Source organism: Podarcis tiliguerta (genome assembly GCF_965153285.1).
Source record: "Podarcis tiliguerta genome assembly, chromosome: 17".
Taxonomy (NCBI): Eukaryota; Metazoa; Chordata; class Lepidosauria; order Squamata; family Lacertidae; genus Podarcis; species Podarcis tiliguerta.
In genome coordinates, this window is record NC_139550.1 from 2,804,365 (window position 1) to 2,816,600 (window position 12,236).

Genomic DNA, 12,236 nt, shown 5'->3' on the forward strand with positions numbered 1-12,236 from the left:
CAAGCTGCTGTTGCCTTGCTATTTAGTAGTTAATTAAATTGCTCCTATGTTGTTATACATAGGGCTCATCCAGACTTGCCCTTGCTCTGTTGCTTTGCCTTGGCGAAACCCGATCTTTACCACTGAGCTGGAGCAAATGTCTATCAAGTGGATTGAAGTTTGTTCCGATTGATCGCTAAAGAGCAGGTTTTCCAGGAGAAAGCAGGTCATTGGGTTGTTGTTTTTATTTTTATTTTGGATTTTGTGGTTTTATATTTTGATTTTATTCTGCAAACCGCCCTGAGACCTGCGGGTATAGGGCAGTTGAAGAAGAAGAAGAAGAAGAGGACAAGGACATAACTGCTTGGACAGACCTGTCCCTAGGAAGTGCGGGACAAGCAGGAAACTGCTTGGACTCGTGATTTCTGGGCGCAAGACAAGTGCAGGTCTGGATGAGACCACAGCTGGCAAATTGTTGTGGTTCCTGAGGGGGAAAGGCCACTCCATGAAATTGTTCAAATGCTAAGCAACATTCAGCACCAGACCACTGTTTCAAAAGTCACAGTTTTGATTTCTGCTTCCACCTTGTGGCTCTTTGGTATACATGCAGAAATCTGCCATTAGATCGTGTGTGGCAGTTCCCTGCAATGCCAGGCAGCAAGGATTGCTGGGGTGAATCACAGCATGGATTCTGAGCTTGTTTCCTCTCTAACGCAAAGCTAAGTTGGGGCAACAGCTGTTGTGCATATCAGCCTTTGAGAGCTACACCACCATGGAAATTTCTTGCCACTGGCAATGAGAAACAACCCATTACCGTGTTAGATACTGACAGATAATGCAGATTCCAAGCCATCAGCAGTACAAAGATCACCCTTGTGTTTTATCATTTTTCAAGTCAATTTGGGGCTCACATTTTGGAGGAACAGGCACACCGTTCCCTACCCACACCCCAGCCCACAATATGGTTATACCTCTCTAGAGTCCCCTATGACAAACTTTCTGTCACCAACCCATCCTTTGAAGCAGCTGCAAGGACCACAGTGTCCCGGGAGAAGCAGCAGCAGACCCTGTCTCCTGCCTCCTCTCTGCAGCTAGTGGTAAGGACTGGGCCCCTTGGGTGGAGGGCCCCCTCCTTGGTGCTGCACGGAGGGATGGAGCTGGTGACATGGGCAGCAGCCACTCCTTTCTGAGAGCCTTTGCTACTTAACCAATATTCTATACAGTGGTGCCTCGCAAGACGAAATTAATTCGTTCTGTGGGTTTTTTCGTCTTGTGAATTTTTCGTCTTGCGAAGCACGGTTTCCCATAGGAAATGCATTGACGGTTTCCCATAGGAAATGCATTGACGGTTTTAAGAAAAAGGCACAAGACGTTTTCGCCTTGCGAAGCAAGCCCATAGGGAAATTCGTCTTGCGAAGCAACTCAAAAACCAAAAAACTCTTTCGTCTTGCGAGTTTTTCGTCTTGCGAGGCATTCGTCTTGCGAGGTACCACTGTATTGTATTTCTTGCACACCGCTTAGAGATGATTGCAGTTAAGCAGTACATAAATCGCTTTAATAGAATGGAATAAAAGAATAAAAATAAAAGAGCGGTAGCTACCAGTGGCGTAGCGTGGGGGGTGCCAGGGGTGCGAGCCGCACCGGGCGCAACATTTGGGGGGGCGCAAGTCCAGAGGGAAGGGACAAGCAATCGAGGCTTGGTTGGGGGGAGGGATCGTCGTCTCCGTTTGGCCGGCCACCCTAGAGGAAGCGGGAGGGAAAAGAGCCGCGCAGCAGCTGCAGCAGCAGCAGGGAGGAGGAGGTGGAGGAGGAGGAGGTGGAGGAGCAGCAAAGCCGGGAGGAGGAGGGCAGGATCCAATCCGAGCCTGCTAATCGCTTGCTCAAAGAGGCAAAGGAAGAGGTGGAGGCGGAGCCACTGGCCCGGCAGGGAGGAAAGTTGGAGAGAGCAGCGCGCCTGGGCGCAGCGAGGTTGGGTAGGTGCGTGCGCCCTGGCTGGCTGCCCGCCTCCTGGGCTCAGTGCCTCAATGACCCCTCCAGCGGCGATGGGAGAGATCGGGGGTCTGGGCTTCCGAGATACCCTGGAGTGAAATCCTGCTTCACCTTCTTGGGAGTCCCTCTCTTATGCTTTGGGGGGGGGGGTAGCAAGGGGGAAGAATAATGATTTCCTCCACCACCAGCCCCAAATTCTATAGTAAGAGAAATTGGGGGCCAAGCCAACTGGGGAAATGGTGAGTCTCTAACTATAGAGCTCAGGTATTTAGGAGCAAGCTGGCTCTGCCCATAGGGAGGAAAAGCACTCTGTGCAAGCTCAGAAAACCCACGCCATGCCACTGCGCGCTCGCACTCGCAGCTCTCTGCCCCTACCTGGCTCACTCACTCTCTCTCACTGCAGTGCTGGCTGTGCGAATCTGATCCGAGCTGCCGGGTCGCCGCCCACTGTGGAGGGGGAGGGTGCCAGGCGTGCGGTGCGGTGCGGAGAGAGAGCGAGGGACTATCTGGGGGAGGGACAGTGCAGGGGGGGCGCAAATTACTTGCCTTGCCCCAGGTTAGGGGGCGCAAATTACTTGCCTTGCCCCGGGTGCTGACAACCCACGCTACGCCACTGGTAGCTACTTGCTTGCCTGGTGAAGCAACCACTGATTCTCCTTTTTTCTGAACATAAATTTTTATTGGTTTTCAAACAGTTTAACAAATTCAATCCAATTTCAATGCAGTGTTCCCTTAAGATTTTGGCTTCCCACCCTTCCTCCCACGATGTTTCTATTCAGATAATTAATCTACTGCCCTAAAGGTAATATTTCTCTAAAACATCTGTCCTACATCTGTCATTCTCATTCCTTTGCTTCAAGTCCTGCCTTCCATTTCATTTGCCTATAATATTTTCTCAGATAATCAGAAAAGGGTCTCCATTCAAGCGTTTCTTCTTTTTGCTCTCTTATTTCTGACGCCAATTTCGCCATCTCCTGTCTCTCCCCTTTCTGCTGCTGCTCGTGGTCAGCGCTGCTACTCCCTTGCCAATTTGCTCAGGTGAATGGTTGGCAGTGGAAGAGAAGCCTCCAACTGTCCTCTCCCTCAGTGGAAAAGGGGAGGCGCCGCCACCACAGACAGTGGCATCTAGTAGTTGGCAGACCTGCTATCAACCCTCTGTGAGTAGCAGCCTCCACCTGGAGGGCTTTGCCTCATACCTCTTCCTGCTTGGTGAAGTTCATTTTCTCTCCTCAGTCCCTGGAATTAACTGGAGCACAGCAACTTTATCTAGGTTTTCACACTCTTCCTGAGGACTGTGCCTCTTTCTGCTCACGGTTGGTTTGTTTTTAATTCCTTCAGGTGCCGTTCTCCAACTGCAGCAAAGACTGCCCGCCAGGCAGAAGAAAAGGCATTCTCGAGGGGACAGCTACTTGTTGTTTTGAATGTGTGGAATGCACGGACGGGGAGATCAGTGATGAGACAGGTATGGTCTGATGCGGAGAAATCAATGCTTTGCTCTTTTCTGCTTGGAGACATTTCCCAAGGTGGAGTTGGAAAACGTATTTTGAAACTGGAGCTCACAGTCAAAAGGTTTTGGCAAATTGAGGATGTAGCAGTGTTGTCGCAGAACCTCTGGAAGAATTTCATGGCCTCGTTGAGGGAAGTCAGTTGTCACAGCAACAAAATAGGAAGGTGTTTGTTTTGAGTGGTAGAATCAATAGTAGATCACAGCTCTTAGAAACTTTGTTTGCAGTGCCTTCACCCCTTGGTAATATGTCCTGAGCAAGGACAAAATTTGGCTTTTTTATTGATCTTCTCAGTAGGTAGCCTTCTTCTGCCGCTGCTGCTGCTGCTGCAGTTATGTCCTTGTCTTCTTCTTCTTCTTCTTCTTGGAATTTCTGCCTTCATATTTTTAAGGAAGGGAAATAATTTGTAAAAGAATGAGCTTTCCTCTTATCATCTACTGCCTGTCCCTTTGGCCTTTTTCTGTATATCTGTGGCCTTTTAGAAGTGGATGGAATGTTTGTAATGTATTGGGTCATCATCTTTATTGCCCCCCCCCCATTTTAATGTGGGCTTTTGCTTATTTTTGTTTGGTTGCTTGTTTGGTCACAAGTCACTTCAGGTTGCATTGGGCAAGATAAAGTATCTAACAAATTTAATAAAATGATGATGATGATGATGATGATGATGATAAGGTTAGCTGATACAGGTGTTGTGGCCCTCTGTGCATAGAGCCTGCAGGGGCAACTACAACCCTGACACCCCTCAAGGGCTCGTGTTCTAGGGGTCTTGCACCAGACCCCCATCTACCTCTCAACAAACAAAGAAAAAAGACGGATGAGACCTTGCAGGTCACCTCAGCCTAATGCAATGACTTAGCCAGGCCCTATATTGTCATTTTGACAGATGTTTAATGTTCTTAAGCTTGTAAAATTCCATGTGTGCTTTAATATTTATTCATTGCTTCATGTAATTTGTTGATGTAACCTGCCCTGGGGTCCTAGATCACTTTAATAATTAAATAAAATGAGCCAGAGTTGGTCAACTCTCAGGCAGCGGATAAGACAATATGCAACACACATGCTGTTGAGGTTCAGAAATTTTTCTTTTCTTTTCTTTTCTTTCTTTCTTTCTTTCTCTCTCAAGAGTGTCTTGTCTTTTCCAGATGCTAGTGCCTGTGAGAGGTGTGATGAAGACTTCTGGTCCAACGAAAACCACACGTTCTGCATTCCCAAGCAAATAGAATTTTTGTCTTGGACAGAGCCGTTTGGGATCGCGCTCACCCTCTTCGCTATACTAGGCATCTTCCTCACATCGTTTGTCCTAGGGGTCTTTACCAGATTTCGCAACACACCCATCGTCAAGGCCACAAACCGCGAACTCTCTTACCTCCTCCTCTTCTCCTTGCTTTGCTGCTTCTCCAGCTCCCTTTTCTTCATCGGGGAGCCCCAGGACTGGAACTGCCGCTTACGGCAGCCGGCCTTTGGCATCAGCTTTGTCCTCTGCATCTCCTGCATCCTGGTGAAGACCAACCGCGTCCTCCTGGTCTTTGAGGCCAAGATACCCACAAGCCTCCATCGCAAGTGGTGGGGCCTTAACCTCCAGTTCCTCCTGGTCTTCCTGTGCACTTTTGTGCAGATAGTCATCTGTGTCATCTGGCTCTATACGGCTCCCCCTTCCAGCTATCGGAATCATGAACTGGAGGACGAGATCATCTTCATCACCTGCAACGAGGGCTCCTTGATGGCACTGGGCTTCTTGATCGGCTACACATGCCTCTTGGCCGCCATCTGCTTCTTCTTCGCTTTCAAGTCCCGCAAGCTGCCCGAGAACTTCAACGAGGCCAAATTCATCACCTTCAGCATGCTGATCTTCTTCATTGTTTGGATCTCTTTTATCCCAGCTTACGCCAGCACCTACGGCAAATTTGTCTCGGCGGTGGAGGTGATCGCTATCCTGGCCGCCAGCTTTGGGCAGCTGGCTTGCATCTTCTTCAACAAGGTCTACATCATCCTCTTCAAGCCCTCGCGCAACACCATCGAGGAGGTGCGCTCTAGCACCGCTGCCCACGCCTTCAAGGTGGCTGCCAAGGCTACGCTGCGGCGCAGCAATGTGTCCCGCAAGAGGTCCAACAGTCTTGGAGGCTCCACAGCCTCGACCCCATCCTCGTCCATCAGCAGTAAAAGCAACCATGAAAATCCCTTTTCACTGCCGAGTCCAGTGGACCAGCAGCAGCCACATGGGTGCAAGCAGAAGGTGAGTTTTGGCGGTGGGACTGTTACTTTCTCGCTGAGCTTCGAGGAGCACCAGACAAATGCAGTAGCCAACCGGAATGCAAAGCACAGGAACTCACTGGAAGCCCAAAACAGTGACGACAGCCTCATGCGCCACAAGGCCCTGCTTCCTCTGCAACCCAGCGAACCACGAGGCACCGAGCCCAACTTCCAGATGCCCTCAATTCAAGACTCCAACACGCAGGAACCAGTAATGGCAGAAGCCAAGCAAGAAGTGCAAAACTCGGAAGAAGAGCAACCTTCTTTGTCGGATGCATACTTGCGGGATTTTGTAGGCAATGACTCCATCCTAGAGAACGCCATTCATTCGTAATCAAAGAAAAAGGAGTCTGTTTTCCCCGCTCTTCTCTAAAACGGGGGGAAAGGACTGGATACATCTGCAACACAGCCAGCCACTTCTTAGGGTTAGAATCAGCAGGATAAACTCACCTCCAAAGGGCTGTCGAGGGTGGGAGGGGGAAGAAAATGCCTAGTGATAATTTTAGTGAACACCTGTGCAGGTTGTGGAAGATATGAGGAGAAGAAACCCGTTGGAAGGACTAGTACCCCCCCCCCCAGCTGGGTTTTAGCAGATTTTTGTGTGGAGCTTATCATCGTTCTACCCTAGTGGTCCAAGGCCACCAACTTGCTGGTTAGTGAACATCTCTGAACAGTTCTAGTAACGTGCTCTGCTTTTACATTGATGTATATTATCCCTTTTCTTCGTGGTGTGTAATAGCCCCTCTTTATATGTAAATCTGCTTAGCCATATTGCAACCAGGAAAACCTTTCTGCTTTACACAAAACAGGACATGTGGTTTGACTTAGGGGAACGTCATCCTCCAGGCCCTAGGCAAACGTGCTAAATGAATTTCAGCTGTTGCCCTCCACGTGCAAAGTATTTAAAAATAAGAAGACATCGCTCCTTGTATTTACAATCAAAAGATTAGCCGCTTTATGCTGTTCCCAATGTCTCATAAAAGAGGAATAACGTCCTGAGAAACATCGCCGCTTTATGCAGAGCTGCTGTCCTCCCAGAGATGCGTGCCCAGGGTTGATTCACTTGGTGGGCAAAAATGAAGGGCAGCCTGTGCTCCTGGGGAATTTACAGAGATCTCAGTAACATGTGCCCATAACTTAATTTAGGCTACTGTTGTTATGGCTTTTGTGCTGCAAATGGCTGGCATTTTATTACAGCAGAGGTCAACCATCCTCTTGGGCACGTTTGCAAACCAGATACCGTATTTTTCGCTCCATAAGACGCACCTAGTTTTTAAAGGAGGAAAACGGGGGGAGGGGGAATATTCTGAATCAAATGTTGTACTAAACTATTTAATAAACCACTGGTATATCAGAGTGAGAGGGACAGGAGCTGTATGTTTCTTTAGTGTGTGTGCTCAAGGAGCGACGAACGGGGAGACCGCACGCCCCCAGACGGACCCAACACAGGAACACCTGCAGCCTCCTCTTGTGTAAGCGGCTCCTCTCCCGCTTTGCTGCTTTAAAGTGAGCTGAACTGGGGAGCTGATCTGCAGCTCGCTTTAAAGCAGCAAAGCGGGACAGCAGCCACTTACACCCGTGTAAGCGGCTCCTATCCCGCTTTGCTGCTTCAAAGCGAGCCACGGAGGAGGGAAGGAAGGGGAGCCGTGGATCCTTTGCTCGCAACTGCAGCAGGATCCAACCGCCATCCATAGGCATTTACTCCATAAGACGCACAGACCTTTTCCCTTACTTGTTAGGAGGAAAAAAGTGCGTCTTATGGAGCGGAAAATACGGTACATCATTGTGGATGCCCCCCACAGCCGCACACAGAGCAGCCTTTTCAGTTGGCTACAACAGAACGCTTCTTTCAAGTCTAATTTGAACAGGTGTCCAGGATCCTTTTTGGGTGCTTGTATATCCATAACTGCCTCATTGGTCAGCTCTGCTCTGCCATTTGTACTGTTCTGTGTTAACTTCTGTCAAACCCATGGCTCTTTTGGGGAGTGACCCAATACATCTGCAGGCATAATTGGGCTAACAACTAAGCATGAAAGGAAGGAGACAGTCTAAAAGAAAAGGCTCTGAAAAGTGAGGAGTCACATCCCCAAGGAGGCCTCATTGAACTTTTCATAGCTGCAGAAGCACACGGTCATTAATTACCTGAGGTTTCCCAAGTCAGGTGTCTAGCAAGTTAAAACAATATTTATAGCAAACAGTTCGGGGAATAATAACCAGGCCCCAGGACACTGAGGATCATTTTGGAGATTAAATACCTGGAAAGCTAGGCTCTATTGCAGAAAGCAGCTGACAGCCCAGGGTCCTTCAAAAAGCTTCTCCAAGGAAATGTATGAATGGGAGCCTTAAATAATGGCAGACTAGCACAAGATAGGCATGTCCCCTGTTTTGTTCTTTAGGAAGAATTAAAGCGGCTAGCCAGTGGTAGGTGTGGCTGATGCTTTTGCTAAGGGTAGAATGAAACGCCATGATCTCTGTCACCCTGACTTCTGCAACTGCTGGAGTTCCAAAATGTATCTTACAGATAGCAGAGGTTGTTGTGGCAGTCAAGACCTAACAGCTGACTCTTGTAAGTAGAGAATGCATCCATAAGTAATATTGGACCTGCCCCTAAGAGAGAAAACTAAGGAATCTATGACTGAATACTTTCCAAATGTTTGCAGCTCATCGAACAGCTCTTCTCCCCCAAGTACTTGCAGTTGAGCCACATCATATAATGCTGCACAGTGAGCGCAAAACTTGAGAAATGCATCAGGTAATCACCAACTTAGAAAGTGTAGCATATGAAAGGGCAGGTGTTGAATGTCCATTGAGTGATACAAAGGAAAGTGCGTAGCTCTGCCTATCTATATTTTGTGCTCTACTATTTGTGAGACCAGAGAACACAACACCCAGCGCATTGTGAAAATGTCAGCACCAAGTTGTCATACTCAAGAATGTGACATGTAATGGCAGCATTGTCAAAGGTTTGCTTTCCCCCTTGTTTTGTTAAAAATCCTTTAAAAAAGTAGACTTTCCTGCTCAGCAAGAGTCTCTTGTATTTTAGCCGTAGATCTTACTCCTCATATTGAGGTTAAAGAAAGTCATGGCGTTGAGCCTGGCCTCTTATATTTAATCCTAATAATTCTTCACTGGCGTTTTAAGGGTTTAGTGATAGGATAGTGTTGTGCTAGAAGGGCCCTGACAGTGAGCACCATTACACATACACTAGAAAGGAGTTTATACTTTATGTTTCAGGAACCGCAGTGGACTATCATTTCTGAGGTTGCTTCACTTGTTTGTATACAGTCATACCTCGGGATAAATACGCTTCAGGTTAAGTATTTTTGGGTTGTGCTCCGCGGCGACCTGGAAGTAACGGAGCGCGTTACTTCCGGGTTTCGCCGCTCGTGCATACGCAGATGGTCAAAATGATGTCATGCCCATGCGCAGAAGTGGCGGAACTCAACCCACGCACGTGCAGACGCGCTGTCGCATCTTGCATTCTGTTCGGGATGCGAACGTGGCTCTGGAATGGATCCCGTTCGCATCCTGAGGTACCAATGTGTGTGTATACACACACACACACACACACACACACACATGCACACACAAGCTGGGCAGAAAAATCTGGCTTTTGTAAGAAAAACAAAAAAACCATTTGCATTCAGATCCAGCAACCAGAGTTTGCAGGATACCTACCCACAAGTGCTAGTACTGAACTCTGAGCATGGCTTTCTTCTGATGCAAGAGAAGTGCAAGTCCGCAGCACTCTCCCCTGCATGGCTTAGAGAACTTCCTTGCCTTTAATCCCCGGAGAGTGTGGAATCACCCTGCCTTGGCACAGTAGCAATAAAGGAGACAGCAGTAGGTCAAAGCCAGCTCAACACTGTTGATGTGGTTTTGAAGTAGGTTGTATGAATGCAGCCGGAGTTCAACTCATGGTGAAGTGGTCATACGACATGTCTCTCCATCATGCATCCAGCATGAAGCTTAATCATTTTGCTTCTGGCACCCTGCAGTGAGTATAGGCTGAGTTGCATGACTTTCATCCCATGCAAGGCTTAACACATATACGAATGGGGGATGTACTCCCTTACTTTGTGGAAAAGGCAGATTAAAGGCATGGCTTCCTAATGGCATATCACATGCTGTTTGCCTTGTACACATGGAAGTAGCCTAAGGGTGCACCCAGATTGTAGTTTCGAATGGGAAAGAATGGGCACCCAGTACACACACACACACACACACACACACACACACACACCCTTCTGTCCTTGCTAGTCCACATTTCAGGTTGAAGTGTGTCGAACAAGAGCCGAGCTCTGAGTTCAACAAAAAGGGCCTCTTCTTTGGCAAAATACTTGTTCTTTTTGCGTCCCACACTTGCCCTGCACTCTACAAGCATTGAACCAAAAGCGTGAGAAGCTTGTCTGTCTGCCTCTGCACTTTCACAACAATTCCTTACCAAACTAGTGAGATTTTCTTTTTAACAGCCATTAAGGACTAGCTAGCCAGCATATTTTAACAATGTATGACTTAATAAATCACGACTATGGCCAATTTAATTTTCCATTCAAACAATAATAATAATAATAATAAAGTTGAAAAACCAGTTGTTGCCTTACAGTGCAATCTGATGCATGTCTGCTCAGAAGTATGTCTGTCTTTCCAATGGAGCTTACATCCCATTGAATTACCATTTAGTGATTAAAAAGATGAAAAGAGCCCTGCTAGAGCAGACCGGAGGTCCACTTAGGTGCAATCCTGTTCCTAACACTTACCAGCTCAAATGCTTCTATGAAGCGCACATGAGCTGTGCATGAAGGCAACATCCATCCAACAACTGGTATTCAGGGACAGACTTGTCTCTGGACCATGATGGTGCATGCAGACCTCAAGGACCCAGCAGTCCTCACCTGAATGCATCCAATACCCTTTTAGAGCAATCTCTGGCATAGGTCACCACCACATCTCGGTAGCAAATCCCCTATGTCAATATGTCCCTGAGTAAGAAGTAAGGTAAAGGGACCCCTGACCATTAGGTCCAGTCATGGCCAACTCTGGGGTTGCGGCGCTCATCTCGCTTTATTGGCCAAGGGAGCCGGTGTACAGCTTCCAGGTCATGTGGCCAGCATGACTAAGCCGCCTCTGGCGAACCAGAGCAGTGCACGGAAACGCCGTTTACCTTCCCGCTGGAGCGATACCTATTTATCTACTTGCACTTTGACGTGCTTTTGAACTGCTAGGTTGGCAGAAGCAGGAACCGAGCAACAGCTCATCCCGTCGCGGGGATTCGAACCGCCAACCTTCTGATCAGCGAGTCCTAGGCTCTGCGGTTTAACCCACAGCGCCACCCGCGTCACTTGAGTAAGAAGTACTTTTATTTTGCCTATCCTTGTCTCAGCTGCCACGCAAGTTCTTTGTGTGCTTCTTGAGTGCCCGTGTTATGGGAGAGGGACAAAGAACCATCTTTAGCCAGTTCCCCACACATTATTATTTTATAAAATTCAGTATTTGGGGTGGGGGGTGGGGGCGCGACGACCACCCAATTCCCCTAATAATCTTTGCTCTAAAAGTTCAAAGCCTCCGTTTTCAAAGTCCTCCTGAACATGGACAGTGGGTATCAATAGTGGCACTTCCAAAAGGGACAATAATGTTAAGAGAAAGATTCTGCAAGGCAGCGATCCCACTTCATAGCACCTCTAGGTCGGCCCAAGAGAATGTGCTTTCTGAAGGGAAGGCAGAATCACCTTGGTGGAGGCTGCCTTCAGACTTCCTAGGGTTCTGCAGCAGGACACAGCCTGATCCTCCAAAGGGAACTGCTGGCCAAGACAATTTCAGTGGCCTCAAATGCCACTTTGGAGCACCAGGCCGTAAAAATGGATTACTTTTCATTTCTTTTTTTAAAGAGAGGCCGGTGTTCTGAAGCCTCAGAATCTGCCTCACGACGTCGGGCCTGCCAGCTTTAATAGAATACAGAAAGCTTTGCTGGAGTCTTCACTCTATCCTTGTACACGACAGTTATTTTAACATTTGTTAGTGCATTGTAATATTTATAATGTGTGGCTGAGCGTCTTGTCTTCAACTCAAAAGGAGCACAGTTGCCTTTTGTACTTTGCAGCTGCAAGTAAAGTCTGTTTTCGGCTGATAATGTCTTGTCTTCTTGGCGCTGAGGGTGAAAAGAGGCCTCTCCCCGCCTCTCAAGCCGGCTTGTTTTTGTGTGTCGGTGTTTGCTGGCTATTCTCATTCAGAATAGTCTCAGTTATTCACACTTGCTCAGTCCAAAAACAAGAACTGGTAGATGCTAAAATTAATCCTAGACAGGGTCATAAAGCTACAGGAACAATTCAGTAAGAACATTCATTACGGAATATTGAGCATCTATTGTGAAGGCATTGTGAAAAGACTTTACGAGTGCCCTTGATTATCAATTTAAGGTGCTTTTATTCCATTATAAGGTTTAATTTTAAGGTTTTATTCCATTTTAAGGGAAACCCTTTAAGCATATTTAGCACTTACTTAACTCTGAGTGTT

The 12,236-nt window shown here is 47.6% G+C and overlaps 1 protein-coding gene across 3 annotated transcripts in view; it reads left to right on the top strand.

The window, feature by feature from the left end:
• CASR (calcium sensing receptor) overlaps window positions 1-9,256 on the top strand; it is a 53,196-nt gene extending 43,940 nt beyond the window's left edge. For all 3 annotated transcript variants that reach the window (XM_083419580.1, XM_083419581.1, XM_083419582.1), the window contains 2 exons: window positions 3,307-3,430; window positions 4,616-9,256. In XM_083419580.1, the coding sequence (XP_083275706.1) occupies window positions 3,307-3,430; window positions 4,616-6,057 (1,566 nt within the window). In that variant the 3' untranslated portion in view covers window positions 6,058-9,256. The remainder of the gene's footprint in view (window positions 1-3,306; window positions 3,431-4,615) is intronic.
• The last annotated feature ends 2,980 nt before the right edge of the window (window positions 9,257-12,236 follow it).